Source organism: Rattus rattus, chromosome 7 (assembly GCF_011064425.1).
Source record: "Rattus rattus isolate New Zealand chromosome 7, Rrattus_CSIRO_v1, whole genome shotgun sequence".
In the NCBI taxonomy this organism is placed as follows: domain Eukaryota; kingdom Metazoa; phylum Chordata; class Mammalia; order Rodentia; family Muridae; genus Rattus; species Rattus rattus.
In genome coordinates this window covers 101,188,331-101,213,958 of record NC_046160.1, presented here as the reverse complement: position 1 = coordinate 101,213,958, position 25,628 = coordinate 101,188,331, and the positions used below count along the sequence as shown (strand labels likewise).

General features: G+C 51.7%; 3 protein-coding genes across 3 annotated transcripts in view; 2 read left to right on the top strand and 1 right to left on the bottom strand.

The window, feature by feature from the left end:
- The window catches only part of Pomt2 (protein O-mannosyltransferase 2), a 38,882-nt gene extending 34,720 nt beyond the window's left edge, over window positions 1-4,162 (top strand). The window contains exons 16-21 of the mRNA XM_032908209.1: window positions 1,059-1,130; window positions 1,438-1,497; window positions 1,584-1,689; window positions 2,556-2,696; window positions 2,877-2,991; window positions 3,691-4,162. Of these exons, the coding sequence (XP_032764100.1) occupies window positions 1,059-1,130; window positions 1,438-1,497; window positions 1,584-1,689; window positions 2,556-2,696; window positions 2,877-2,991; window positions 3,691-3,796 (600 nt within the window). The 3' untranslated portion in view covers window positions 3,797-4,162. The remainder of the gene's footprint in view (window positions 1-1,058; window positions 1,131-1,437; window positions 1,498-1,583; window positions 1,690-2,555; window positions 2,697-2,876; window positions 2,992-3,690) is intronic.
- Window positions 4,163-10,260: 6,098 nt separating this feature from the next.
- Window positions 10,261-15,396, top strand: Ngb (neuroglobin). Its single transcript, XM_032908205.1, has 4 exons — window positions 10,261-10,829; window positions 12,167-12,278; window positions 12,909-13,028; window positions 14,369-15,396. The coding sequence occupies exons 1-4, from the start codon at window positions 10,666-10,668 to the stop codon at window positions 14,501-14,503; spliced, it is 531 nt and encodes a 176-aa protein (XP_032764096.1). The 5' UTR covers window positions 10,261-10,665; the 3' UTR covers window positions 14,504-15,396.
- A 5,379-nt stretch (window positions 15,397-20,775) lies between these two features.
- Tmem63c (transmembrane protein 63C) overlaps window positions 20,776-25,628 on the bottom strand; it is a 70,455-nt gene continuing 65,602 nt past the window's right edge. Inside the window, exon 24 of the mRNA XM_032908204.1 lies at window positions 20,776-23,401. Coding sequence (XP_032764095.1) covers window positions 23,207-23,401 — 195 coding nt within the window. The 3' untranslated portion in view covers window positions 20,776-23,206. The remainder of the gene's footprint in view (window positions 23,402-25,628) is intronic.

The following is a 25,628-nucleotide window of genomic DNA, read 5'->3' as shown; positions in this document are numbered from 1 at the left end:
CCTACTTTTAAGAGCAACCCATTGCCATACTGAGAAACTAAACTATACTCAAGCTCTTCCTTTGTTGAACTAGTCAGGCTCCTTGGTAGCAGGCCATTAAATAAGACCTTCTAGATCGTTTTTGGACAAACCAGTAGCCCTCAGTTGAGGGTAGTTTTTTGCCTCTCTGGGGATATCTAGCAATGTATGCAGATTTTTTTTTTTTTTTTTTTTTTTTTTTTTTGCTAGCAGAGCTGAAAACTGAAGCATGGGTGCTTTACTGGCCTTGCAGGGAATAAATATCAAGTGCTAAACACAGGACAACCCCACAACAAAATTGTCCAGCCCCAAATGTCAGCGGAGGCAAAGCTATGAAACCTGATCTACACAGCAGCTAACTTCCTAGTCTTTGTTGGTGTTGAGGATGGCTCAGGCCTGGGAGCAGTGTCCAGAATCCTAACTCTGTTTCTTCCTATTTTAGTTAAGGCCCAGTTTTGCTATGTGAGACAAATCACTGCATATTCTTGACTGGTCCCAAGTCCTTCAGACTAAATTGAGTACTGGGAATGATTTCTCTCCTCAAAATACATATTCTTGGAGGGGAAAAAATAAAAACAAACAAAATTCTTAGCTCTTACAGATATTTATACATTCCATAAACAGTTATATAATATAGCTTTTCTATTAACATATTACAGAGGGCATTTAGAAAAACAATAATCTAAAAGCCTTCTCCAGGTAAACGGTAATGAAAAACTAGGCTAAAGTAAGCTTTTCTGTTCTTTTGTTTGAAGTTAAGTACTGACTTTATCCTCCTACACACACCTTGACACTGGTCTTAGCCAAGTAGGCTGTTGTGGTGGAGTGCAGGCTTGTTTGTCTGAAGAATTAAGGCAGGCATTACAGTAAGGCAGGTAGACAGTGACTGCAAATGGAAACCTGATTGCTCTGTGCCAGGGAGGGGAATCACTGGGGTTTCTCTTGGTGCTTGGCTGGAAGTCAGATCATTATGCCTTGTGCTCATATTGGCTGGTTAGATGCCCTTTCTTGACTGGCTTTTCTTTGCTGCCTTTTTACAGGGAAACAATGGCCTCAAACCTAAGGACAATGAGTTTACATCCAAACCCTGGCACTGGCCTATCAATTATCAGGTAGGGCCCAATTCTTGAGCTCTTCCAGGAAATAGCACCAAGAAAGAGTGTTGAATCTGTGGGCTGGAGTGTATATGGCCAGGGGAAGGAAGCCTCAGGAGGACTCACAGAAAGACGCACACTCTGTTTTCCATCTGAGTTTGACTCCTACTTCCCAGGGAATTGATGTAGAGTGCTCAGTCTGACCCTTCTGTCCAGGCTGCAGGGCTATAAAAGATGAGTAATGTGTGTAATGGTCCTTCCCCTTGAGTGGGACTGGTTGGGGATAAGCTGAGTCTTGGATCAGCAGCGTGTCTTTGCTCCACAGGGCCTACGCTTCTCAGGGGCCAATGACACGGACTTCCGAGTCTATCTGCTCGGCAACCCTGTGAGTATCCCAGTTCTGAGTGCTTAGGTCCAGCCTGAGCCTGCAGAAGCTGGTGTCCTCTTATCCACAGCTCTTCTTCTATACAGGTGGTCTGGTGGCTCAACCTGGTGAGCATTGTCCTCTACCTCCTCACGGGCAGCACCATTGCCATTGCCATGCAGAGAGGGATACAGCTACCTGCAGAGTTGCAAGGTCAGGGCCCTGGGCTTTTCCTGTTTTCTCCTTTCATCTGGCTTGGGCCTGGACTCTGGGGAAGATCTGCCTGCTGTGGGACTTCCCCTACCTCTCCCACTGCACACGCTTCCTCTCCTTTGCTTTGAAAGCCCATAGCCAAGAGGTGCTTTACACTGGACTCAACATTTTGTATTCTTTCTGGTAGCCTGAGCAGAGCAGATTCCCCCGTTTCTATGTATTAGGAGACCAAGCACAGTGAGACAAAGAGCTTGTCACACAACACACAGCCAGTGGTGAGCTAAGGCTCAACCCCAGCTGAGCCTTCAGAGCCTTCGCTTCCACACTGTATCCAGAGGAGTGTCCCTTTCCTCACCTGCCCCCTTGTTCCATGGCCCTGTCCTCTAGTGGGGCCTCGGAGTGGTTGCCTTCTGTGTTGCCTTGGTGCTGAGGCATACATAGATGACATCTAGACACCCCACAGACCCTCTGCCATTGCCAGCACCCTGTCTGAACAGTCTTCGCTCCAGACCCTCCCCTCCCAGCCTCCTTTCTGACCTTGCCATGAGGGAATGTCTCTGACAGCAAATAAGTGGGAAGTGGAGACAGGGAAGTGAGTGTCTGTGGCGTGTGTCTGTGCCAGAGGCCCACAGCTGTTGTGGCTCCTGTTGGCATCCCTGCTAACTGGGTACTGACCAGGGAATCTGGAGACAGCGACTCCTCTTTTAGTTGCCATGGCAATGGGTAGTCCCATGTGAGGAAAGGAAGGCCCAGTGATATGATGTGACATATTCAGAGTCACAAACCAAGAAACGGTAGAGCTCAGCTGGAGCCCAGGCCCTGCATCCACTGCCTCCTCATTGGGTTGTACTGATTGGGCTGCACAGGGCTGACCAAGGTGCTGCTGCAAGGAGGTGGCCAGCTGCTCCTGGGATGGATGCTCCATTACTTCCCTTTCTTCCTGATGGGCCGCATCCTCTACTTCCACCACTACTTCCCAGCCATGCTCTTTTCCAGCATGTTGACAGGTTAGCACTCTGCCTACCTGCCCTGGGGAGGTGATGCAGAGGGAGGCAAATGGGAAAGGAGACGAGGCTGCTGAGAGACTGGCCTGAGGCAGACCTCTGCTCTCTGCTGTGGTGCCTCCTTCCTGGAGGATCCCCAAGGGCTGTCCTGATAGTCTGCAACATGTCCCCTGCTCTCCATAGGTATCCTATGGGATACTCTTCTGCGGTTCTGTGCCTGGGCCTTGGCCTCTTCTCCCCTGGGTAGGAGAATACATATGGTGGGAATCCTGAGCCTGCTTCTGGCAACTGCCTACAGGTATGTATCCCCTTATATGACCCTCTAGCTTGATCTCTAGGTACCCTCCCAGGGTGTACTTAAGGTCTTCTCATGGATGGGCCACGTCCCTGAGAGTTCTGAATCAGTTGGGCCAAGGTGACCCTAATGTGCAGTCAGGTAGGATAGCAAGGGCCTCAGTCCACTTTCTCCTAGCTTTGATACCCGCCTAGCATACCTAGAAGATGCTTTCAACTTACAGTGGCTCCTTCCTAAAACAGCTGCCAGTAGGGGGAGGGGGAGGGTGGGAAGCATAGGGCTGTGGATATAGGGATGTGACTCAGAATTGCTGCACATAGACTGATATTTGTAAAGTCCTCCTTTCTCTGCCTTCTGGCAAGTCTCAGAGCCCCTGTCAAGAGTCCTTGGCCCCTGTGCTGGGGCCTGTGGCCCATGAGCACATGCCTGTGAAAGGGTTGAATTTACGTGTTGGCACTCTGAGCTACACATCCCAGGGCCAGACCTCTAAAAGGTTACTTCTATTAGGTCTGCTGGGGAAAGCCCGTCCCTTCCTGGTCATTCAGACAGTAATGTCACGGTATACTGGGATGGATGGATAGATGGATGCACAGACTGGGTTATGTTGGAGGAGCCTATGTGATGGGCCCAACACAGGGACTTATAGTTAGAGCTCTTTGGTACAGTTCAGAGATGCTGACCACCTTTCTCTCACTCTCATAGCTTCTACCTCTTTCACCCTCTGGCTTATGGGATGGTTGGTCCCCTAGCCCAGGAACCTGAGAGTCCAATGGCAGGACTGAGGTGGCTGGAATCATGGGACTTTTGAGGCCACTGCCAGGACCCCAGCCTGGATCCAGGTATTGTCCAGGGACACCCAGCTATGAAGCCTGACCCTGGGCCCTTCCAGCTTCAAGGGCGCTGCCTGAGAAGCCCAAAGCATTCTGCTGCCCCCAGGACCAAACTCTGGGAAATGACGTGGATTTCACTAAATACTAAAAAGAGCCACAGCCCTGTCTATAGCACCTACATGGGGCTCTTGACCTACAGCACTGCTTGGTGCCAGTTCCTGTGAAACACAAGGAAAGCCGGCGTGAGTGTCAAGGGTACATATGCCCAATCCCTTTGGAGTGTGTAGACCATGTAACTGTGGTAGCCAAGTGTCATAAATTCCAAGAATGGTCCAAGGCTAACAGGATATTCTCTGGTTCTTTTCACATTGGATTTGGTTTCATTTAGGCTTATAAGATCCATAAGAATTTTTCTAATCTTCAGGAAGATTGAGAGTGCCACCCCACCCCTCATGGTGTTACAAAGGCACAACAGGTGGGATGGTTAAACCTGCTACCCTTCTCACTGCTTCCAGTGAGGCTAGCAAATCACCCTGAGCTTCAGGGCTGGCCTTCCGATACTGCCACTGTATCGTCTATGGATACAGCGCTGCCTGGAGTGTGTGCAGTGCACTGGGTTCCAGGGCACAAGTTGGCAGAGAACCTGTCAGCCTATGGTTGACCTTCCTTAGATTTTTTGGTTCCCTGTTCTGTGAACTGGGTGGGTGGAACCCACACCTTGGCTGCTATGTGCCAGTGTCCGTTTCTCACTGTCCGTCCCCTTTTATCTGCATCTGCCTGGTTCTGAGGACCAAGCCCTGCTGGCTTACAGACAGCTGAGTCAGAGCAAAGCCCTGTGGGACTAAGCGTCTACTGGGATGCTGAAGTAAGAGGGGCTCAACCTGACTGGCTCCTGCTCCTGCTCTCCTGCTCTCCTGCTCTCCTGCTCTCCTGCTCTCCTGCTCTCCTGCTCTCCTGCTCTCCTGCTCTCCTGCTCTCCTGCTCTCCTCCTGCTCTCCTGCTCTCCTGCTCTCCTGCTCTCCTGCTCTCCTGCTCTCCTGCTCTCCTGCTCTCCTCCTGCTCTCCTCCTTCTCTCCTTCTCTCCTGCTCTCCTGCTCTCCTGCTCTCCTGCTCTCCTGCTCTCCTGCTCTCCTGCTCTCCTGCCTCCCCTGCTCTCCTGCTCTCCTGCTCTCCTGCTCTCCTGCCTCCTCTCCTGCTCTCCTGCTCTCCTGCCTCCTGCCTCCTGCTCTCCTGCCTCCTGCTCTCCTGCTCTCCTGCTCTCCTGCTCTCCTGCTCTCCTGCTCTCCTGCTCTCCTGCTCTCCTGCTCCTGCCTCCTGCTCTCCCTGCTCTCCCTCCTGCTCTCCTGCTCTCCTGCTCTCCTGCTCTCCTGCTCTCCTGCTCTCCTGCTCTCCTGCTCTCCTGCTCCTGCTCCTGCTCCTTGCTTGGCATTCCTGTCTTCACGCTCCCTGATCACACCCTTCTTTGCTTCCTGGTCATTTCCCTAAATTTCTGGCTCTGCCTTATCATGTCTTTTCCCCAGAGACCCAGAGCACCTGAAAATGCATGACAGCTTCTACTGTCTACCACTTAAGCTCAGAGCTGTTCCTCTATTTCCTTGCCTAAAGGGAGTAAACATTTTGTCAGAACTAAATCAACCTAAGTCCAGTCCTTTAGTCTGCCTCCTTCCTTTCAGTTCAAAACAAAATATTTTATCCCAGAGGATTTCGATATTTCAAGGCTTAATGATGAATTTGCCACAGTCCCCCTTTTCTCAACTGTAGCTCTCAATGGCTCTGACAGGGTCAGAGTTCTTTAAAGCATCTTCAGGAGGTGGTTGCCACGGAGACTAGAAATTGGTCTCAGGGACAGGCTGTGCTACCTACAGAGTGGTGGAGAAGGAAGCTTCTGGGCTATGCTTGGACGTTCAGCTGGAGCATCATTAGTGTTAATAGAGGAAATGTAGCCCTGTCAAGAGCAAGGCAGGGTAGCTAATTAGATCTGAGACCCACTGACCGTCTTTGCCCAGGGCTACAGCCCTTTTGACTCCCCTCCTTCCCCCACTCCCCAACAGGAAGTATGGCTTGTGCACAAAGTCTGGGCCGCCTGCTTAATTGCATTTCTGGCAGGGACTGGGGAGCTTTGCTCCCAGTGCCCTCCCCAACCCTTGCCTGCAGGCCCAGGCAGGGCTGGTTTCTTCTGAGTCCAGTGGGGGACACCAAGTGGGTAGATTCTCCGGGAGAGGGGATACAGGAATCTATCCTTGGCTTTTAACAAGGCAGCCCATGGGACATCTAACAGGTGGCTAATTTTCTCTTGTGCCTTATTTCTGGAGGCACTGTTAGAGGAAGGAACCCTGGAATAACCAGGGGGCAGCCTTTAGAGCCAGAGTAGGTAGGAGAGTTCAGTGGGCTCCTACATACATGTCCCTCTCCTTAATGTCACACTGAGGACAGAAGGGTCTCTTATTTCGAAGTATGGGGAAAAGGTGCCCCCCCTCCCTCTCCTTCCATACCCAAACTGACCGATGCTAATATGGGAAAAAGGCCACTTGGTCACATCACTAAGTGCTTGGATTCTATTTGGAAGGTATTTGGAGGGGCAGTGGGCTCTAGGGTGCTGCTTTGCATGTGGGCTGCAGCCCTTGGGAACTGGCGGAGATGTGGTGCCTCTGCTGGCTGGTGAGGAGGAAGATGCATCAGGCAGCCTAACGCAGCCAATCTTGGCCCACCACACTTGGTCTCTCTCTCTTTTTAAGTTTCCAGCGATAATCAGAAACCATTACTTTTGTAATAAATAGCTCTTGTTTTCAACACTACATTGTTCTTGTGCTTAATTGGATCTGACTTGTCCTTGACAAAAATGTCTAGATGGCAAGAAGTGGCATGGCATCTCACAGCCGGGCCATTCTCATCCCAGCTGAGGCTCTCGCCAGGCAGAGCCGGTCCAGGGCAATGTTGGCCTCCTGAGCATGTGCCAGCTTGAGAGACAGTGGCTGCTGTTCCCATTCCTCAGGCTGAAACCGGTAGCGGGCTGAGCCTACTCTTTCTTGTTTAACTTTCCCAGACAGAATAGAAAGAAACAAGGGAACCATTTTCTCCCCTAATTCTGAGGTAGCAGTGTGGCCCAGCATGGTTGCAAATTTCCATTCCAATTAAACTGAGGCCCCATCCCGGCATGGTCTTCTGTCAAGAGTACCAGCTGCAGAGGATGCACCCTGTCCTGCAGAGCACGGCCCTGAAAACCTGGCTGGGGTGATTGATGCAAGAATGAAGAAACGCCAGACTCGAATGCAGAAGAGCCAGAGCAGGTGGGACGTGGGAGTTAGGGTGGAGATGCCCAGCGACCTGCCTGGAGCCCCAGCAGCTCATGATAGACAGCGTGGGAGGAGTTAGCTAGTGTTGGTCAGAGGCCTCTGCAAGGGAACAGTTTCTGGCTGCCGGAAGAGACATCCTGAAGGAGAAGCCTGGGGTCCATGTTTCTGTACAGCTCTCAACATTCCCACCGGTACCAGAGAAAGGCTTTGCCACATCCCATGGGTCTAAGACCTTGAGGTCCCTTTTGATAATACACATTCACTTGAGACTTCATCTGCTTGCTTTGTTCGTTCATTCATTCATTCATTCATTCATTCATTCATTCATTCATTCATTCATGGCTTCTCCCACTTCCCCACAGGATCTACAGAAGGTAGATGCCAGGGACAGGCAAGTCAGAAAGGGACTAAATTGTGAGTGGCAATAGCTTTGCAAATATCTATTTTTTAGTCTTTTTGGATTTGGGGTGGGTTTTTGTTTGGTGTGTGTGTGTGTGTGTGTGTGTGTGTGTGTGTGTGTGTGTGTGTGTGTGTGTGTGTGTTTGTTTGTTTGAGACAGGGTTTCTCTGGCTGTCCTGGAACCTGTTCTGTAGACCAGCCTGGCCTCAAACTCAGAGATCAGCCTGCCTCTGCCTCCCAAGAGCTGTGATTATAGGCATGTGCTACCAGCTGGCCAGTTAACATTATTTTGATAAATGTGGTATTTAGTCCTGCTGAAGGCCTAAGGAAGATACTTCATTGTTTCCACTGTGCCTGTGAGAGATTACATTGCTTACCTAATGATCCACAGTTAGAAAATCAAGGCAGGACTTGGTGCAAAAGAGAGTCTTTGGAGCTCCTCCGGCCCCAGCCGTGTCTGACTGAAGCATCTGCCTGGTATCCTGCTGGTCCTGGACACTGAGAAGAGGCTGAGGCCCAGCTTCACTAGGACCCTGGCTATCTGGGCTCCCCCAGGGGTACTGAAACCAGTGGAGGTAAATAGTTAACAGATTTCCTGTGGGGGCAAAACTAAGCCCTAGTTTATTTGCCAGTTTCCATGGTGTGAACTCTTCCTCTGTGGCCTGTTTCAAGCTACTCACTGGATGCCCCTACTGAGAAGTTCGGAAGAGATTCATAGTGAGCTCTATGGAGGTACGAGCTCTGACTCAGACCCAGTAACCTTGGCTCAGTCTAAACTCTGGACTGGTAATTGTGGTCTGTTCATTTGAGGGAGGTAGTGGGGAAAGTGAGCCAGATGGTCAGAACTGAGGTCAAACTCCGTGACTCTGTGACTGGTCAGCTAACCTCCTCGCCTCGCATTTCCTCATCTGTAAGATGAGACAATAAACAGCATCTCCTTCACAGGGCTGAGGGAAGGATACAGCTAATGGTCATGGTGTCTGGTCTCATGCCCAGTCTGCTAGCTCTTTAAAGACATTAATTGACAGCCCTGACTAGAGAACACTTGAACTATCCTAGCCTCAGATGATGTTAAGAGAAGAGGCAAGAAGGGTCCTGAGTGAGGACTTAAAGGAAGCATAAGCGGGGTGGAGTGGAGGGTGTACACCCGCCAGGTGCACTAAGAAAGTACTGTCCCTTTGTGCTGTCGCTTGGGTCTTCCGAAGTCATTCGGACACAGGCTTTTTTTTTTTTTTTTTCTTTTTTTTCGGAGCTGGGGACGGAACCCAGGGCCTTGCGCTTCCTAGGCAAGTGCTCTACCACTGAGCTAAATCCCCAACCCCGGACACAGGCTTTTTGCAGGCTGCCCTAAAGCCTCACTTCCCTGCTGCAGTGCAGGGACCAGAAATGCACAAAGAAATGGAGAACAATCAAATAGGTTGTGCTCAAGGGTCATTCAGGAGAGGGTGAGAGATGCTCTCATGGGACTTGGTTGGAACAAGGCAGAGGCCCCCCAGGATAAATTCTACAAGTCACAGACTGAGCACTCCACACAACAGGGGGCTGCCCACAGGACCACAGTCTGTTCATGACGGAAGACCAAGGACACTGATTTGTGGGGAGCTTGCCACTCAAACCCTTAGAGTACATCGGAGGAAACAAGAGACTCAAAGATAGTGAAAGATAAAGGGAGTGTGTCCCCCAGAGCCTGGAACCTGGTTGCGGCCAAAGAACATTCACATTTGAAAGAGGACAAAAAAGCTAACATTCTGCATGGCAAACATAGGACCCACCTGGACTACTTTTAGAAAATACTGTTCGATGTTTCTTCCTCAGTTACTCCAACTAATTTTTTCAGACAGTCTCTCACTATACCTGGAGCTCACTGTCTGGCTAGCGGAGCCCCAGAAATCCTGCAAGTTTTCAACTTCTCCGTGCTCCTGTTACAGTCAAGTGGACTCTGTTTGTTTGTTTTGTTTTTATTTTGAGACAGAGTTTCTCTCAGAACTCTGGCTGTCCTGAATCTCATAGATATCCATCTGCCTCTGCCTCCCAGTGCTGGGATTAGACTACTCCGCTCTCTCTCTCTCTCTCTCTCTCTCTCTCTCTCTCTCTCTCTCTCTCTCTCTCTGTGTGTGTGTGTGTGTGTGTGTGTGTGTGTGCAAGGTGGCGTGGTGCTGGTGATTGAACTCCTGTCCTCACATTTGCTGGAAGGATGCCCTCTGATCCATCCCCTAGCACCTCATTTCTTTGTTTTTGCTTTGGAGGAGTTTGGGGATCTATTTGTTTTGGGTTTGTATCACCATTTTCAGTAGATCATGGGATGGTAGAGCATGACTTTAACTCCATGGATGTGTATGTAGTGTATTACTACTTACTGTTTGGGGACAGAGGTGATCCAACAGACCTGAGATTGGAGCCCACACTTGGATGGAGGTGTCTGTGGTTTGGGCTCTGTCCCTTAAACTGAGAGCTTTGGTGGATCCAACGTTGTGCAAGTACCCCAGTCAGAGCCAGGATTTGAGCATAGGACAGACAGACCAGTTTAGTGACCTAGGTCCCTCTAGCTGAACTCTTGAGAAGACTGGAGACCATGAGCCCAGGAGATGGCAAGCCCAAGAGTTTTCTCATGAAGAGGTGTGACTCACCTTGAACACTGGGCTTCCCAGTGTCTTTATCAGAAATAGGAAGTGATTAGTTATTACTAGAGGGGAATGAGGCGATTTATGTAGCCCAGACTGGCTTAATCCTTTCAATTTTCTGCCTCTCAGGCATTGAGATTACAGGCACGCACCACAAGCCAGTCCAGAGAAGAAGTCATATCCACTAGTTTTCAAGAGTGAAACAAGCCCAGGGGCTCAGCAATTTCTGTTAGACTCTGAAGCCCGGACATTTCCCAGGCCTCGGGTAGTCCCTAAGGCGGGTGCAGAGGGAGCGCGCAAGCCTCCCTGGGCCAGAGTGGGTGGGAGCCACCGTAGCTTTAAAGGGCGGTTCTCTGGGAGCTTCGGGGTGCAGGGCGCAGCTGCCCAAGCGGGGTCCCCGGAAGCGCCCGCGGCCAAGCTGGCCCTGCACATCCTCTGGGCTGGACCAGCAAAGACACCGTTGCTGGGCCCCGCCCGACTAAGGCACTGGGCCTGGAGGGGGGCTCCCCCGCGTCTCCGAGGAGATGGCGCTGCATGTGCGTTGACGCCGTGCCCACGCCTCGAGGGTCCCATCACTGCGTCCCGCGACTCTCCTGGGAGAGAGAGAGCATGGAGCGCCTAGAGTCAGAGCTGATCCGGCAGAGCTGGCGGGCAGTGAGCCGCAGCCCTCTGGAACATGGCACTGTCCTGTTCTCCAGGTGAGAGCTGAGGGGCTCCGGGGTGCGAGTGAAGGGGTACCTGACCGAAGTGGGCTCAAAATTGATTGACTTGTTACTGGAGGAGGAGAAGCCTGCGGTGGTGCTCCTAAGAGAGGGGTGTGTGCTCAGCGACAGGTGGTGCTGTCCCATCTGCTCTTCCCGGATAGCGCGACTCCTATCTGAATTGGTTGAGGTCTGATGGGGTCCTTTACCAGAACCCACAATGTGGGCAAGTGGACGCAATACCCCCACACTCCTTCCTTTGTTATCCCAGTGTCCCGTGGCTAGTGACTGCAGGGCCGCTCAGAGTAGCCAGCTGGTAGGAGGAGATGAGTGACCGAAGACCAGCTAGGGTATGCAGGCTCCTGAAACAGTAGAACCGTAGGACGGGCCCCCATGCCCACCCGCTTGTGCCCACCCGCTCAAATGGAAGGAGACCATATAGTTCTGGCCCAGGAGAGCGACCAGTAAGATGAGAAAACACAGGCTTAGGACCAGAGAAGCTCCAGGAGGGAGGCAGCAGGCATCCAGTCTCACCACTGGGAGGAGGAGGGAGGAGAGAGAGAGAGAGAGAGAGAGAGAGAGAGAGAGAGAGAGAGAGAGAGAGAGAGAGAGAGAGAGAGAGAAGGCTGGCTGGTTTTCAGCCTCACCTCAGGCTCTGTCACCAAAGGGCCACTCTCCCTCATCGTAGCTCCCTAGGCCAGTTCAAAACTTTGGAACATGACTTTACAAACCTCTCGGGAATAAATTCAGTCACATAAAAGAGTTATACAAAAACGCAAGCTCTCCCCAGCAAGGCTGAAGTTTTCTGGTTGTGCCAACTGTACTTTTCTAAATTTATTTTCCCCTATCCTGGTACCCACTGTGACTTTACTATGTAACTTAAGGCAGCTTGCTTAACAAACTCTCTGAGCTTCTGTCTCCTCCTCTGAACCCACTGCTTAAAAGTAGGAGGGGTACTCCACCCCAGGTAACCACATGTGAGATACTCCGTGCTCAGTAGTTCAAGGAGCGTGATCTTGATGTCACTGCCTGTCTAAGCCTCCTCAGCTACAAGGGCATTGAGAAGTTTTGATCCAAAAGGGAAGTTCCCCCTAGATTTTGGTTTGAGACTCCTACCTGTCCCAAACTCAGCCTTCACTTGTTTAGGGAGGGGCTACTGTCTGCCGGCTGATATGAGAGGCTGGGGACACAAGTGTCCTCCGAAGGGAAGGGAGGAAGGCACTGACTAAGCTGGTAGTGCCAGATTGGGGGTGTACTGTGGCTTTCTTCTGGCCAGCCAGGGTCTGCTGCAGTTGCCACTCACTGTGCTGATGACCTCTGCTCCTAACCCCCAGGCTCTTCGCCCTGGAACCCAGCCTGCTGCCTCTCTTCCAGTACAATGGCCGCCAGTTCTCCAGTCCTGAGGACTGTCTCTCCTCTCCAGAATTCCTGGACCACATTAGGAAGGTGAGGGAGGCAGAGCCATGAGGTCTCAGATCTGCAGAACATTGTCTTAGTAAAGAAAAAAGGACTCGGGATTAAGAAAATAGCTCTGCACATATAAACACACACACACACACACACAGCCTCTGCACACATATGTACACACACAGCCTCTGCACACACATGTACACAGTCTCTGTACACATACATACACACACACTGTGCCCTGTCCTCTGGATTGGACCCAGTCTCCTCCCCCAACCCCATCTTCGAGCCAACTGGACCCCCTAGTACATTGTTCTGCCTTGTCCTCTGGCTCCCATGGATTGTACGGTAGATCTCAACCCCTTGGGCCTACCAGCCTATGAAAACTAGGCTGAACTCATGATCCTCACAGCACCTCAGTTTACCAGTTCCACGCAGGCAATACTGTCCTGCAGGTATATCAAAGGTTTTAAGATCCTAAAAGAGAAGGGCTTCATGGGCGGGATTTCAGAGTAAAGCCAGCACATGCTGAACACCTACTGTTTACAGACACTGGCTGCCTGCCACCCTCTGATCCTGCTCTGAAAGCCTTCCTGGTTGAGAAGCCCGGGTTCTAGCCTGCGGTGGTAAGCAGGTAGGATTGTGCTGGGCCCTCTGTGTCCTTGACAGGTTATGCTTGTGATTGATGCTGCCGTGACCAACGTGGAGGACCTGTCTTCACTGGAGGAGTACCTGACCACCTTGGGCAGGAAGCATCGGGCAGTGGGAGTGAGGCTCAGCTCCTTCTCGGTGGGTAGTGGGGACTTTCTCATTCCTGAGCTCCAGACCTGCAGCAGCCACTCTATCCCAGACCCAACCCATTGCCCCCCACCCCACCTCACGGCTGACGGGAAATAAAGGGCTGCTCTGGTTCCGTGCCCGCTATGTGACTGACACTGACTCTCCCAGACAGATGGACATCTGAGCTGAAGCCAGCCCGCTCTGCAGAGCGAGTTCCAGGACAGTCAGAGCTACACAGAGAGACCTTGTTTAGAAAAAAAAGAAAAAGCAAAACAAAACAAGATGGCAGCAACAACAATAACAACAACCATAAAGACCCATGAAGGCTTAGCAGCCCCCGGGCATCAGTTGGTTTGGTCATCCTTCTTTAGGTATCCAACCACCCTGAAAGTCCTCCCTTAATGCAGATTTTGAGTTCTGGTGGCTGGGCTCACGCTGGGCAGTTCTTCCTCTGAAGTCTGGATGGAGTCATGTCCACTAGGTCTAGGATGTCTAAGGTGACCCGTGAGCTTTGAAACCTTCCCCAGGCTAGCTAGGTCTTAGCAGGCAAGGGCTGCCACTCAAGCTGCTACCGAGACCATGAGCCCCAGTGCTATAAACCCTCTGCTGGCACTGCTGACACTAATGCTCCACTGGTCAGAACTGGTCACAAAGGTAACTCGTGTCAGAGACGGCATCCTACCCAAGTCCTGGCTCATGGGGAGCCCCAGCCCTGGTAATGCCCAACCCCATTGTGGGAAAGCTCTGTGAGGAGGGCATGGATGGCCTTGACTGACTCTCCGTCTGGGCATTTACACAATGCCTAGTCCTTAGGGAATGTCTAATAATATATGTGGGATAAATAAACCTTAGATAAGGCCTACTGTGTGCAGCCGCCACACTAAGTGCTTTTAACAGAAGCCAGAGTTTTGTTTTCTCTGTTAGGCTCACGAATCAACTAAGGCTCAGAGGGCTAAACTGCTCCAGGTCATCCAGACTGTGAGTGTTGGCCATAATCTTAACTCACACCTCGCTGGTTCCGATCTCATGACTGCTACCTTGCAAGTAGGGAAGCTGAGATCTGAAAGCACTGAGTTGGTTGAATCTGAGCGGACAGTTTCAAGACAATGCATAGGCCCCTCTCATGAGTGGTTGCCAGTATCCACCGTGCATTTTCACACTTAGGGGGAAAGGTGGACATAGGGTGACACTCAAGGTGACCCTCGGGGCCTGCTTAAGAAGCATGAACCCTGTGTGGGAAAGAGAACCACCTGTGTCCCCCTCGCCAGCACAGGGCTTCCGCTTTCTCACCTGTAAATGGAATGCTACCTTCCTGCCTTCAGATGACAAGGTACCTCTTGCCTCTGCAGACAGTAGGTGAGTCCCTGCTCTACATGCTGGAGAAGTGCCTGGGTCCCGACTTTACACCGGCTACAAGGACCGCCTGGAGCCAACTCTACGGAGCTGTGGTGCAAGCCATGAGCCGAGGCTGGGACGGGGAGTAAGAGACAAGCCAGAGCCCCTACCTATGTGTGTCTGTCTGTTGATCTCCCTGTTGTAGTCTTAGCCTCTCCCCCAGGGTCTCTCTGTACCTCGGTTCTCATCCCCTTGGCCATCCAAGAGAGGTGATAGGAGAGGGCTGGCTCAGCTGCTGGTCCACAGCAAGGAGGTGGATTTCCCTCTCTCATCCTCACAGATGCACTGCTGCATGCTTGGTTAGCTCTCCCCAGGAAGCAGAACAGTTTTGGTAGTGAGGAAGCATGGGGGTTCTTCTCCGAGAAGCTTTTTGTCAAGGCGAGGGAAAAGCAAACTAGGCTTCTAGAATGTTCCATTTTGCCTGCCCAGTCTCTCTGATACTTTTCTGCCAGGCTGTTTACTTTCCAACGATGAGGAAGAGAGGCTTTAGTGTTTGTGGGGATCTCAGGCAAGGGGAACATGGAAGATGGCGTTCTTCAGTGTCAGTGGGCACCCTGGGTCTCAGCTGCTCAGATGCCATACAAAACCTCTTATGCTCTTGGTTCGGCATTTCTGGTAGAAGCACCCCAATATTCTTTTTGGGGAAACCTAGCTGGCCAGCCAGAATGGAGAAGCCAGAAGGGCAAGGAAGAAGAGTGACCTCATCCCATGAGGCCCTGAGTTCTGGGGCTCCTCCTGTCACCTTACTCTCACAGGGCTGAATCCTGTCTCCACAGCCTCTTCTGCTCACCCGCCACTCTCCAGCTGCGGGCCCCTAAGTCTGTGTTTAGCACTTGAGGTGGACCCGTGTCTGGGCAGATGAGCGAGAGAAAATAGAGTGGGAAGGGCCCTTGTTCCCATTCCCAGACACCTACACTTTCTTGCTCTGTGCCGTGGTTCTGTAGATTCACAAAAAATAAACACGCTCTGTGTGCTGACCCTCCCTGACTGGACCTTCTGTGGGCCTTGACCTGTGCTGGATGAAGCCACAAAGCACTGGGACTCAGAACAGGACAGAGGCAGGGGGTCCGAAGGTCCAAGGCCTGAATGGGCGGAAAAGGAGGAGCCGTGAAAGGCTGGGGCAATGGTGGTAAAGGATGGGGTATCCTGTGTCCAGACTGGCTACGAGGCCACCAAATCCAGTTCTTTTCTCTGGGCACACACCTGGGCCAGCTTCCCTTGGAACAGGTGGATGGGGGACAGTTCTAACCAGTAGTCCGTGTGGCTCTAGAGACCATGTCCACACCTGTCACACCAATCTCCAAATAGCCACCTGTTCCTCATGCTCAGACATTCTCTTGTGCTTGTGCCTGGGTGCCTTGAGTCTGAATGTTTTCAATGTCTGTGCTGAGTCTGTAGCAACTATTTTGAAAGCTGTGGGACCTTTAGAAAGTAGGATCTGGGTGGTCAAAGTAGGCACTCGGGAGTGGACCTTCAAAGATGGGAGCCTGGTTCCTAGTTCTGGCCCCACCCTTCCTGGTCCACCATAGGAAACAGCACCATGACACATACCCACTGCCGTGAACTCCGTCATGATGGTCTGAAATCCTCCAAAATCAGGAGACAGAATAAACCTTTCCTCCTGTGTTGTTTTTGTCAGGCATTTTGTCAGAGTAACACAAAGATAATGAGAGATGACACACAGCACCTATTGCTTGAGGGAAGTAGTCTGGGTCTGGGGTGTGAGACCCCACAGGCAAAGACAGCCTGGGACATGATGGAGCAGCACAGCGTGAAAAATGACCATTGTCTGAGCGGGTGGCTTAGTTCCCCGGGCCTCCAGGGCTCTAGGAATGGGCCTGTAGCTGGCCTGGAACAGTCTCGGGGTAGCTGCCCTGGCTTGGGGCTGCTCAGTATGGATGGGTGGTAAACTGGCGGCAGCTGGATTTTGCATGTTCTCAGCTGGGCAGTTTTTCCTGTTCAGCCCAGATGGCAGGGATTGGGGCAGCGGGGCTGCAGACGTGAATCAGTAGCCTGCTGGGAATGCTGTTCCCACTGTTATGCAGAAAGTGTTTTCTCCGGCCAGCAGCCTGCAGCAGGCTGGGATATGGTCCCCTCCCAAGCCTACCCTCATAAACCTAAAGACGGCTTAGACCCAGTTATCTATGCTGGCCTAATGCTCCCAGGCCTGTGATACTCACTGAGGTGACTGGGGTGACCTGCTTAGTAAAAAAACACCCTTCTCTGGCCATGTCTTGAGCTACCATGTATCGCGTGTGCGTGAGTACGTGTGTGTGTGTGTGAAAGAATAATCCCTCCTCCTTCCCTCTCCAGCTCCTGCTCCTTTTTGGTTCCTTTGAGAAAAATTCTTCAAAAGAACAGCCTTCTGGCTGCTGTATGGGAATCTACTGCAGCCAGATTTTGTCTCTACTCTGTCGGCTCTGATTGAAACCACCAGATTCCACCTTGCTCTGTTAGGAGCCTTGCCTTCCTTAGCCTTCAGCAGTACTTAGAGTCAATCACTTCTTCATGTTTGAACTTAAGGAAAATCCCAACCAGCCATGAAAAGCCAGGGAGTAGTGAGTCCACACGAACCCCATCTGGCATCACCTCAAGGTCGGCCCTTCCCTGCTTTCTCTTCGCTAGAGAGTTTCTAAGCAAGGGTCCGCATTCTTTGCCTTGCTGACCCTCCTAAGTCCTTTCTAGAGAGTCTCTTTATATTTGGACTCTAGAATATGCCAGCCTCACCTCATCCCCACCCAGATTCCAGTTCCCCCGATGTCTCAGAATCATTGTTCTGCATCTGGTGCTTGCTCTGCACTTGGAGTCTTTCCGTCTCTGCCAGTTCCTTCCCCCTTTCCCGTTGTCTCGTGGGAGCAATCAGTTGTCTGTTGACAATATGACCAGCATCCTCTACGTGACTGAGGCTCTGTGTTTCTCTGCCATAGTTCTGCTGTGAGTGGTGAGCCCTGAGGTTCTCTCCCTCCTCTCGGAGGCCCTTCTGGTACTTATTATTGAGTCTTCCATCGCCTTGTGGACTCTTCTCTCCTTCTCGTGGTGGCTCATCCTCCGAGTCTTCTCTTCATCTGAGTTTGTTCCCTTTCCAGTCTTGGCCTTTTCCTTGCTTAAACATCATCCCAACAGCCCCTGAGGTTTAAAGGTTCCCCGCCTAACTTCCTTATCTAGCAAGTGGTGTCTCAAATGTAGCATGAGCGGAGGCAGCATGCCCCAGGCACCTCCTCCCCAGTCTTCACCACCACCTATGTCACTACTGCCAAGTCAGCCTGGCTAACATCTTAGAGTTATCCTGGCTTCTGGATTTCTCTCTGACCCGCCTCTCCCCACACGTGAGTCTTCAGCCCGGATGGCGGCTCATTCCACTGCTTTTCTCTCTGTCCTCGACTCCACCCCTAGCTACTCCACTTCCTCTCACAGACAGTCCCAGTTGGAATTTCTGCTCCCCACGGCCCGGTGTTCACCTCAGTACATGAGGGTGTCCTGGGTGACCTTGGAGCTAGAAGGGTGAGATACTGCTGTGTGGGTACAGAGATGAAAGGCTGTGAGTGTGACGGTGGCTGTACATTATGGTAAATCTACTTAACAGTGCCTAACTGTCTACTTAAAGGATGATTAAGATAGCAGGGTTCGGTGGCGCACGCACACAGGCAATCCTAGAGCTCAGAAAACTGAAGTTAAACTAAAGAGCTGGACTCAGTATGAAAATAAAAAGTAGTGGGGCTGGAGAAGATAGTGGCTCAGCGGTTAAGAGCACTGACTGCTCTTCCAGAGGTCCCGAGTTCAATTCCCAGCACCCACATGGTGGCTCACAACCATCTGTAATGGGATCCGATGCCCTCTTCTGGTGTGCAGGTGTACGTGCAGATAGAATACTCATACATAAAATAAACAAATCTTTTAAAAATAAAAAAAGTGTATTTTCCGAAAAATTAAATTACCAAAGCCAAGCATGCCACTCTTCCTGGGATCCCCAGTAGCCTCCCACATCGCCAGGAGAAAGTCTGAAGTCCTAACAGACTCCCACAGGGACCCCTGCCCTCTCAGGACTTCCTTGGCCCTCTCCTTCCTTGCTCGCTGTTTCAGCCCCTCTAGCCTTCCCCTGGCTCTTCAAGCCCTGCACTTTGTCTTGTAGACCCTCCACTCTTCCTATGCCCCATCCCCAGCAGCTTTTCTCCCAGATCCCATAAGGGCCAAAATACCCTCCCGTCTCCAGTCAGTCCCTTCTCTTCACCTTGTTCTGTTCTTTCTTCAAAGCACTTATCCCTGCCTGACATCCCATTATGTAACGGGTTTGTTTATTGCACTTGGAACCTTCTATTGCCTAGGAATGAGCAGGCTGTCGTGAAAACCACTCTGGGCTGTGTTTAGAGAAGAGAGAAGAGGCGATTCCTTAAACAGTTGCTGAAGCTGACAAAGTAGAAGGGGCCCTGAGGCCCAGGATGGGGCTCTTGGAACTGAATAACAGAGTAAGAATCATACGCCAGGATCTGTGCCCATCACTCATGTCTAGCCTGGGCTGATGAGGCCTGCCAGAGTGGGTGGTGCCTGCTATACATACACAGCTAGGGTTTCTGTGACATGGAGGTGACCAGGGACCACCCCAGAACCTTTGGTCCATCTAAGAGACTCCCACTTGTCACTGGGTGATGCTGGACTGCAGGTTGTCAATGCCAAGGGGCTGGCAGATGTTCAGAAACAGTTTGGGTTGGGCAGAGCTGGGAATTTGTCTTCTTGGAATCCCGGTTCCTCCTATGCCCCAGGGCCTCCCACACAGTGACCTAGAAGCCTGCAGCTGGGCCAGCAGGGATGTCCCTCAGGACAGACCTGAGCTGCCTTCAGAGAGGCAGCAGGGATAGGGTGGCCAAGAGCTGCTTCTATTTGTTCTGGGTTTAAAGGCTTCTAGGCAGAATTTGCAAGGAGCCTCAGGCCTCCCTGCTCCTCTCAGGCTGATGGTGCCCAGTATGGCGCTTGCCTGGGTGCTACAGTGCCCTATGGACACAGTCCAGTGACTGACATTCTAGGCCTTTCTGGTGCCAAGCCTCCCTCTTGCCTTGTGTCTTAGTCCCACCCCCAGTCAGGCACACCTATCACCTAAACCCCCGGTCCTCCTTGCGTGCTAAGTATGAGGATCCACTCTCGTACCCTTCTGAGCATCCCCCCACCCCCACACCTTGGGCTACTCATCCCCCTCCATGTAGCCTTTCTTCTAGTCTTTTTGTGTCCATCTGAGCAATGTCCCCCAAAAGGGTGGCAGAATCACCAAATGCCCCAATGTCTGCAAGCTGGAGGTTTGTAGCCCCCAAGAAGAGAGCCCTGAGAAAGAGCTGACACTACAGGGGTTTGTGGGTTGTAGGTCCCCCTCTTGCAGCAGCTCAAGCCCACTAAGCGTAGTCATCAGCCCGCCCCTTCTGCTCTTGACACCTCCTTTCCCTGAAACAGCCTCGTAAGCACTTGTTGAACAAGGGTCTAGACTCCTCTCCTGACTCCTGCTGCAGTGGGCTTTGAACCCGCACCACAGGTGGGTCAAGTGCTTGAGGAGATGGCTCTGTACAGGTGGTGGCAGTGAACAGCTAACCCAAGAGGGTTATGGTCTGTCCCCACAGGGAGCTGCCACAGGAGAGGCCTTCTCGCCCCAACCCACCCTGTCCCTCACCACAGTTGACTCTGCTCTACACAGCATGTTGAACTTAGGTCTTCCTCCTACTCTGGGGATGAACGAACAGCCTAGTGTCAGCCACACGGGAGAAGACCAGAACTCAGGCCTCCTAGCTCAGAGGTATGTCATCGGGCAGGGAACTATTTTCTTCTTGCCACAAGTATTTTCTTCTTGCCTTAAGCTTTACTTAAGGTCATCATCCCACCCTAGCCTCACTCTCAGTTCATTTCTTGTCCTATCCAGGCCTGCATGACTGTCCCCAACTCTCCCCGAAACCCACCATCTCAATAGATTACCTTCTCTTCTCTATGCCCGGGTATATATGCCTGAGCCTGGCCTGTGGTTCTACCTGGGCCAGGTAACCTATCTGCTGTCCTGGCTCAACACTCAGCCAAGTGTGCTCCTACTCCAGTGGCCTCTGGGGTGGCATTCACTTGCTATACAGGAAGGAGGCAGAGCCACTTCCTGTCTGTCTAACCAACTGGCAATAGTTATCAACCCTTCTACCCCCTCCCCCTTGAGCTGAGGCCAGGGAAGGCCCTGGGGAGTAGAGGGATCCCAGAAGAGGCAGCGATACAGGGTAGGAGTCGCGCAGTGAGGTATGCTGCCTCGGCCTGGTGACTTTGGGGTCAGCCCTTAACAGCCCTGGCTCCTTCCAGGTGGAGAAGGCCCTGTTGGCCCTGAGGCAGAGGCATAGGCCAGCAGAAGTTAGGAGGACTTGTTTATTCAAGGCACAGTCATACATCAATAACAAGAAGGTTCAGCATTCTGACACATTCCCTTAGTGGTAGCAACTGTGGTTAGTCCACACCCCTCCAGGACACCCCCTCCCCCCGAGGATACAACACTGCTGATAGGCACTTTGCTTCCAGAGGCAGTTGAGGGACAGGCAGGCAGGGGTGAGGCTGCTCTAAGCCCAGTAAGGGTCCCCCCCTCTGTGAGGCTCTGTGTCATTCCGGGTCTCCTGGGAGGCATCTCCCTTCAGAGGGGATCAAAGAGGATGGACTGAGAATGAGGCCAGGGTGGGATGATGACCAATGGGCTGGGATGGCAGGTGCTGAGGAGGGCCTTTAGTGACCTTGCAAACTCAAGGTCTAGTCAGGGGGACAGCTCCTGGAAGAGCAGAGAGGGATCCACCACTTGCCCAACATCGGCATCAGAACCAGGCCAATTTTGACCCAGATTCAGAGGGGGAAGGCCCTCTGGCCACCCTGCCCTGCTGTCTACAGGACCCCTTATACCTGAAGCTTCCATGGGTTACAGTGGGTCAGGGTAGAAGGGAGGGCCAGCAGCAGCAGACAGAGCTGCAGGCATCTGGGGCAGGTGGCAGCAAGCAGTGCCCAGAGAAAAGGCCCTGGACTAGGTTCTGGTTGCATTCCAGATCACTACACACCAAGTACACACGGTTGGGGTAGGGTAGACTGTAACTCCCCACTTTGGGCAGAGCTAGATGTTGGGCCTGACCACTCTGCTATGAAGAAGTTCTTCGCTTTATTGATGAAATCCCTGGGCCTCGGGCCTCGGAGTACTGGAGTATGTAAGGGCCTGGCTGACTGTAGTTCTACCCTTATTCCAAGCTTGACAAGGATTGGAGGTAGCTGCTTTTGCAGCTGACTCAAGCTCTCTGCAAAGATCACCATGCTAGCATTTGGGGACAAGTCGTGGTGTGGGACACTCCCTGCTCCTTGAGCAACTGTTGCTGCCCTGGAGTGAAGCTTGGAACTGCCCAAGTGGCCCGGATGTGACAGAGATGGAGGAGAGGTCAGGCCAAGCGATCTGTTTTTAGGGCAGCCATAGCTGCAGACACTGGGATGGAATGAGCCTAGACCCACCTGTAGTAAATAGGCAGCAAAGAGGAACCCAGGTATCTGGGAAGGAGTTTCAGGGACTACAGACCCCTTGGTTCAGGTGGCTCAGGCTTCATGGTAGTCCTGAAAATACCTTGTCCTAAGAGGCAGAAGTTGGAACACCTCAGAAGGGGGCAGAGGTGCTGAGCCACCAGCATTTTGGGGGCTTGCTCCTCCAGCCAGAGGCTTGCCCATCAGAAGGGTCTTCTCCGTGGGGAGCGGGGGACACCACTCCTCTTCTGGGTAACCCTGGCGGGACTGGGATGATGCCACCACTGTGGGAAAGCATTTGTAACTCCTGAGCCACTACCACACTGGAGGCCAGGCAGGGCAGCTTGAAAGAGGAAGAGTCCTTCTGAGGGCAGGGGACGGCCAGTACCTTCACCACTCTTGGCCATGCTGGGACACAGCGCTCATATACATGGGGCAGAGGATGTCTTGGTGGCTGCCTCCAGGTTTTGGGGATCTTTTCATTTATCCTTGGGACTGAGGTGTGCCTAATTTCCATTGCTCAGTTTTGGAGAGAAGACATTGTTTCCTGAACTCTATGCCACCCCTACACACACACACACACACACATACACACACACACACACACACACACACACACACACACACACACACACACACACACACACACACACCCTTAAGTCAACCAGCAAGGATTAGGCATAGTTTCCTTTACCACATGCATGTAGGTCTCCTTTAATGAGCCCGAGTAGGTGTCCCAGCTACCATTATAAGTAGATAGCAGAGCAGAGAAACAGGGAAGGCCTCAGTCACTCCCCAGGCTTGTCCCAGCTGCCTCTTGCTCAGAGGATGAGGTACAGAGTTTCTAGATGCTCTGTAGGGAAACCTGTGATGAGACAGCCACCGGTATCTTGTTCACAAGGCCCAGTACACATACCTTTCTCTGCTCAGACTGCAGTGGAGGATGGGGGTCTGGAGCAATCCTTGGTGGGCAGCTGGAGTTGGGTAGGGGATGATGAACCCCCCCAGAAAGCTGTCAGTGGGCTTCTTCCTACCTCTTCCTTATGCACACTCGCACCAGCTTGACCCCAGCACGACACACAGCATATAGTCTCTTGGGTCCTGGACTTCAGCTACCAGTCCCAGAAACATGGCCTAAGCCTCCTCCACTCCAGCCCACCCTTTCTGACTGGTCAGCAGATTTGGCTCTTCAAAGGGCCACAGGGTGGCAGATGTCTGTCAGGAGCTTCCCAAAGTCTGTGGGAGGGAGCTCCTGCCTTCCCCCACCAGGCTCTCCCCTGACCCCTCAGCTGGAGTCCTAATCAGTGGCTCTGGCCCTCTAGTTCCAGCCCTTCCTGGAACTGGGCTTCGTCCAGCTCCCTTGCAAAGCCTCTCAGACCACTCTTTTCTTCTCCCTCTTCTGGCTGGCTGTTCATGGTGCCATAGGTGTGCCGGGCTGGGGAGGAGGCGGGGGTCAGGTTCAGCTCCGGTTCCTGTAGCACGGTGGCCACGTACAGCTGCTCGGGACAGAGAGGGGAAGGTGAGATGAGGCACGGTCATATCAGAGGCAAGTATAGGGTACACTCTCTCTCCTCATGCCCCACCCTGTCACTTCTGCCTACCCCGCCCCCAGCAGGCTTGTCCTTCTTCTGGCTTGTTCTTCATCATTGAGTGAGCGCCAAAGAGACGAAGCCTGCTGGCTACCTCGGAGCTGACAGGGTTGGTTTAGTATCAGGCAGGCTTCCCAGCTCGTTTACACATTATCTGTTCCCAGGAGAAAATGGCCTAGGTGCCCACTGAACTGGAGAGGCTCCCATTTACCAGCTAGAATGTTTTCCTGCAGTATGTCACAGATTCAGAGCTTGAGAGAGCTAGTTGGTTCCTGTCACACCGAGGGCTGGTTTCAGGAATGCCAGGGAAGGCGTCAGATTAGAGACACACGGGGAGTACTAGGGGAAGGGGCAATCTGTCACCTGTTGCAATGGCTTTTCATCGCTCTCTCTACTTTAAAAGTCAGTAATGATGAGACAAACTGAACACCTTTCCATACTCTAGTATACATAGACGGCTTCAGGTGGTGAGGGAACCGTCCTGGGAAACACCTAGACACGGGCATAGCACCAAAGCACACCTGGTAGATATTTTGGCTGTAAAAAAGGAAATGGGAAAAAACAGGTGGCAAACCCAGCAGTCTCACTAGCGCCACTCACAGGAATGAATGGGGTATTACAGATCTCCGAGGTGAAGCACTGGACTTCAGGGTACATTCTAGCTCCAGCACTGAACTTGAGCCTCTCAAGCACCCAGCTTTCAGGGAATGGGGAAGGGAAGGAAAGCTGGGAGCATTCTGCAGGGCTGGCTTGGTCTTTCCAAGTCCTAATCTAGCAAAGATACTCAACTAGTTCTGGGTCTAGGCCAGTTATAAAAGATGAGTAACGAGGGCTATTTGAATACGGGTAGGCAAAAAGATCAAAATGCATATATGTCAGCACGCTGTCCATTGCCCAGTTTATAAAAATGTATGTACAGTGGAATTCCACTTGAGCAAAAAAAAATCCATATATGCATGTAGAATATTCCATATATATATGAGCACAAGCTATTTGGAAGAGATACACACATCCACAGAGATCTCAAAGAATGTACACCAGTGTCTCAGTGACCATCCCTCGGTGATGGGAGTATGAACGTTTTATTTCATCGTTCTTGCTCCTCTCGTTTCTCATTCCCACAGTTGCCTACCATGTCCATATACCACTATCATAAGCATAAAGGATTTGTAAGAGTCTAAGTCGGGCATGGGCACCCGCCTGTGAAGTCCCTGTTACTCTGGAAGCTGAGGTGGGAGAATCACTTGAATTTGAAGATGGAGACCGGGATGCCCACATGGAAACCCTGTCTCAAAAAATAAACACATGCATAAATAATAAGTTTGATCATCCTTTCTTTTTTCTTTAAGCACAAATCTTATAGTTAAATGAACCTGGTTCAAACTCTGGCCACGCCCTAGCTCAGGAGTGTAGCTACCTAGTATGCATAAGGTCATGGGTTCAATCAATCTCCCACACAGAAAAGCAGTAATAATTAAGTTTGGGGGATGAAAAGTCCCTTAACGATGGGAGTTTATTGATCCAGAAAAAAAGCAAGGCTTTCTTAGATCTCCCCTGTACCAGCGAGAGTGCTCCTATCAGCCAGAGAAAGTCATCCCTGATCTGTTCCTCTCAAAGACAGTTTGTCACTGACTGTAAGGGTTTGGGTTTGGTTTATCCTTTCAAGTGAGGCACAAACCAGGGTTCGGACACATCTCTTGTGCGTGCCCACGGCCGGGTGAGTCCGCTAATGTTGTTGGGCTTTGACTCAACTCTGCTCGCCTCAAAAAAAAAAAAAAAAAAAAAAAAAAAAAAAAGAAAGAAAGAAGGAAGAAGAAAAGAAAGCCCCTGGACAGTGTAGGCCCTGCCCAAGGTATCCTCTGTATATCCATGTGAGGCATTGTCTTCTGTTTTCCCCACAGGTTCCAGATCTCTTCTGGCCTTTGCCCAGGCTCTTCTCTCTTCCTCCAATACTCTTCCCACACCCTGTTTCACCCGGCAACCTTGACTCCCATTCCTCCAGCCGCATGACATAGTCCCTTCTTGGGGAAGCTTCCCCAAGTGCCCAGGCACCCTTCTTCAGTGCTCGTTGAAGGTACCTAGCACTGGGGTACAAAGGATCCTGTGCCCAGCTTTAAATATGCCTAAATGATCA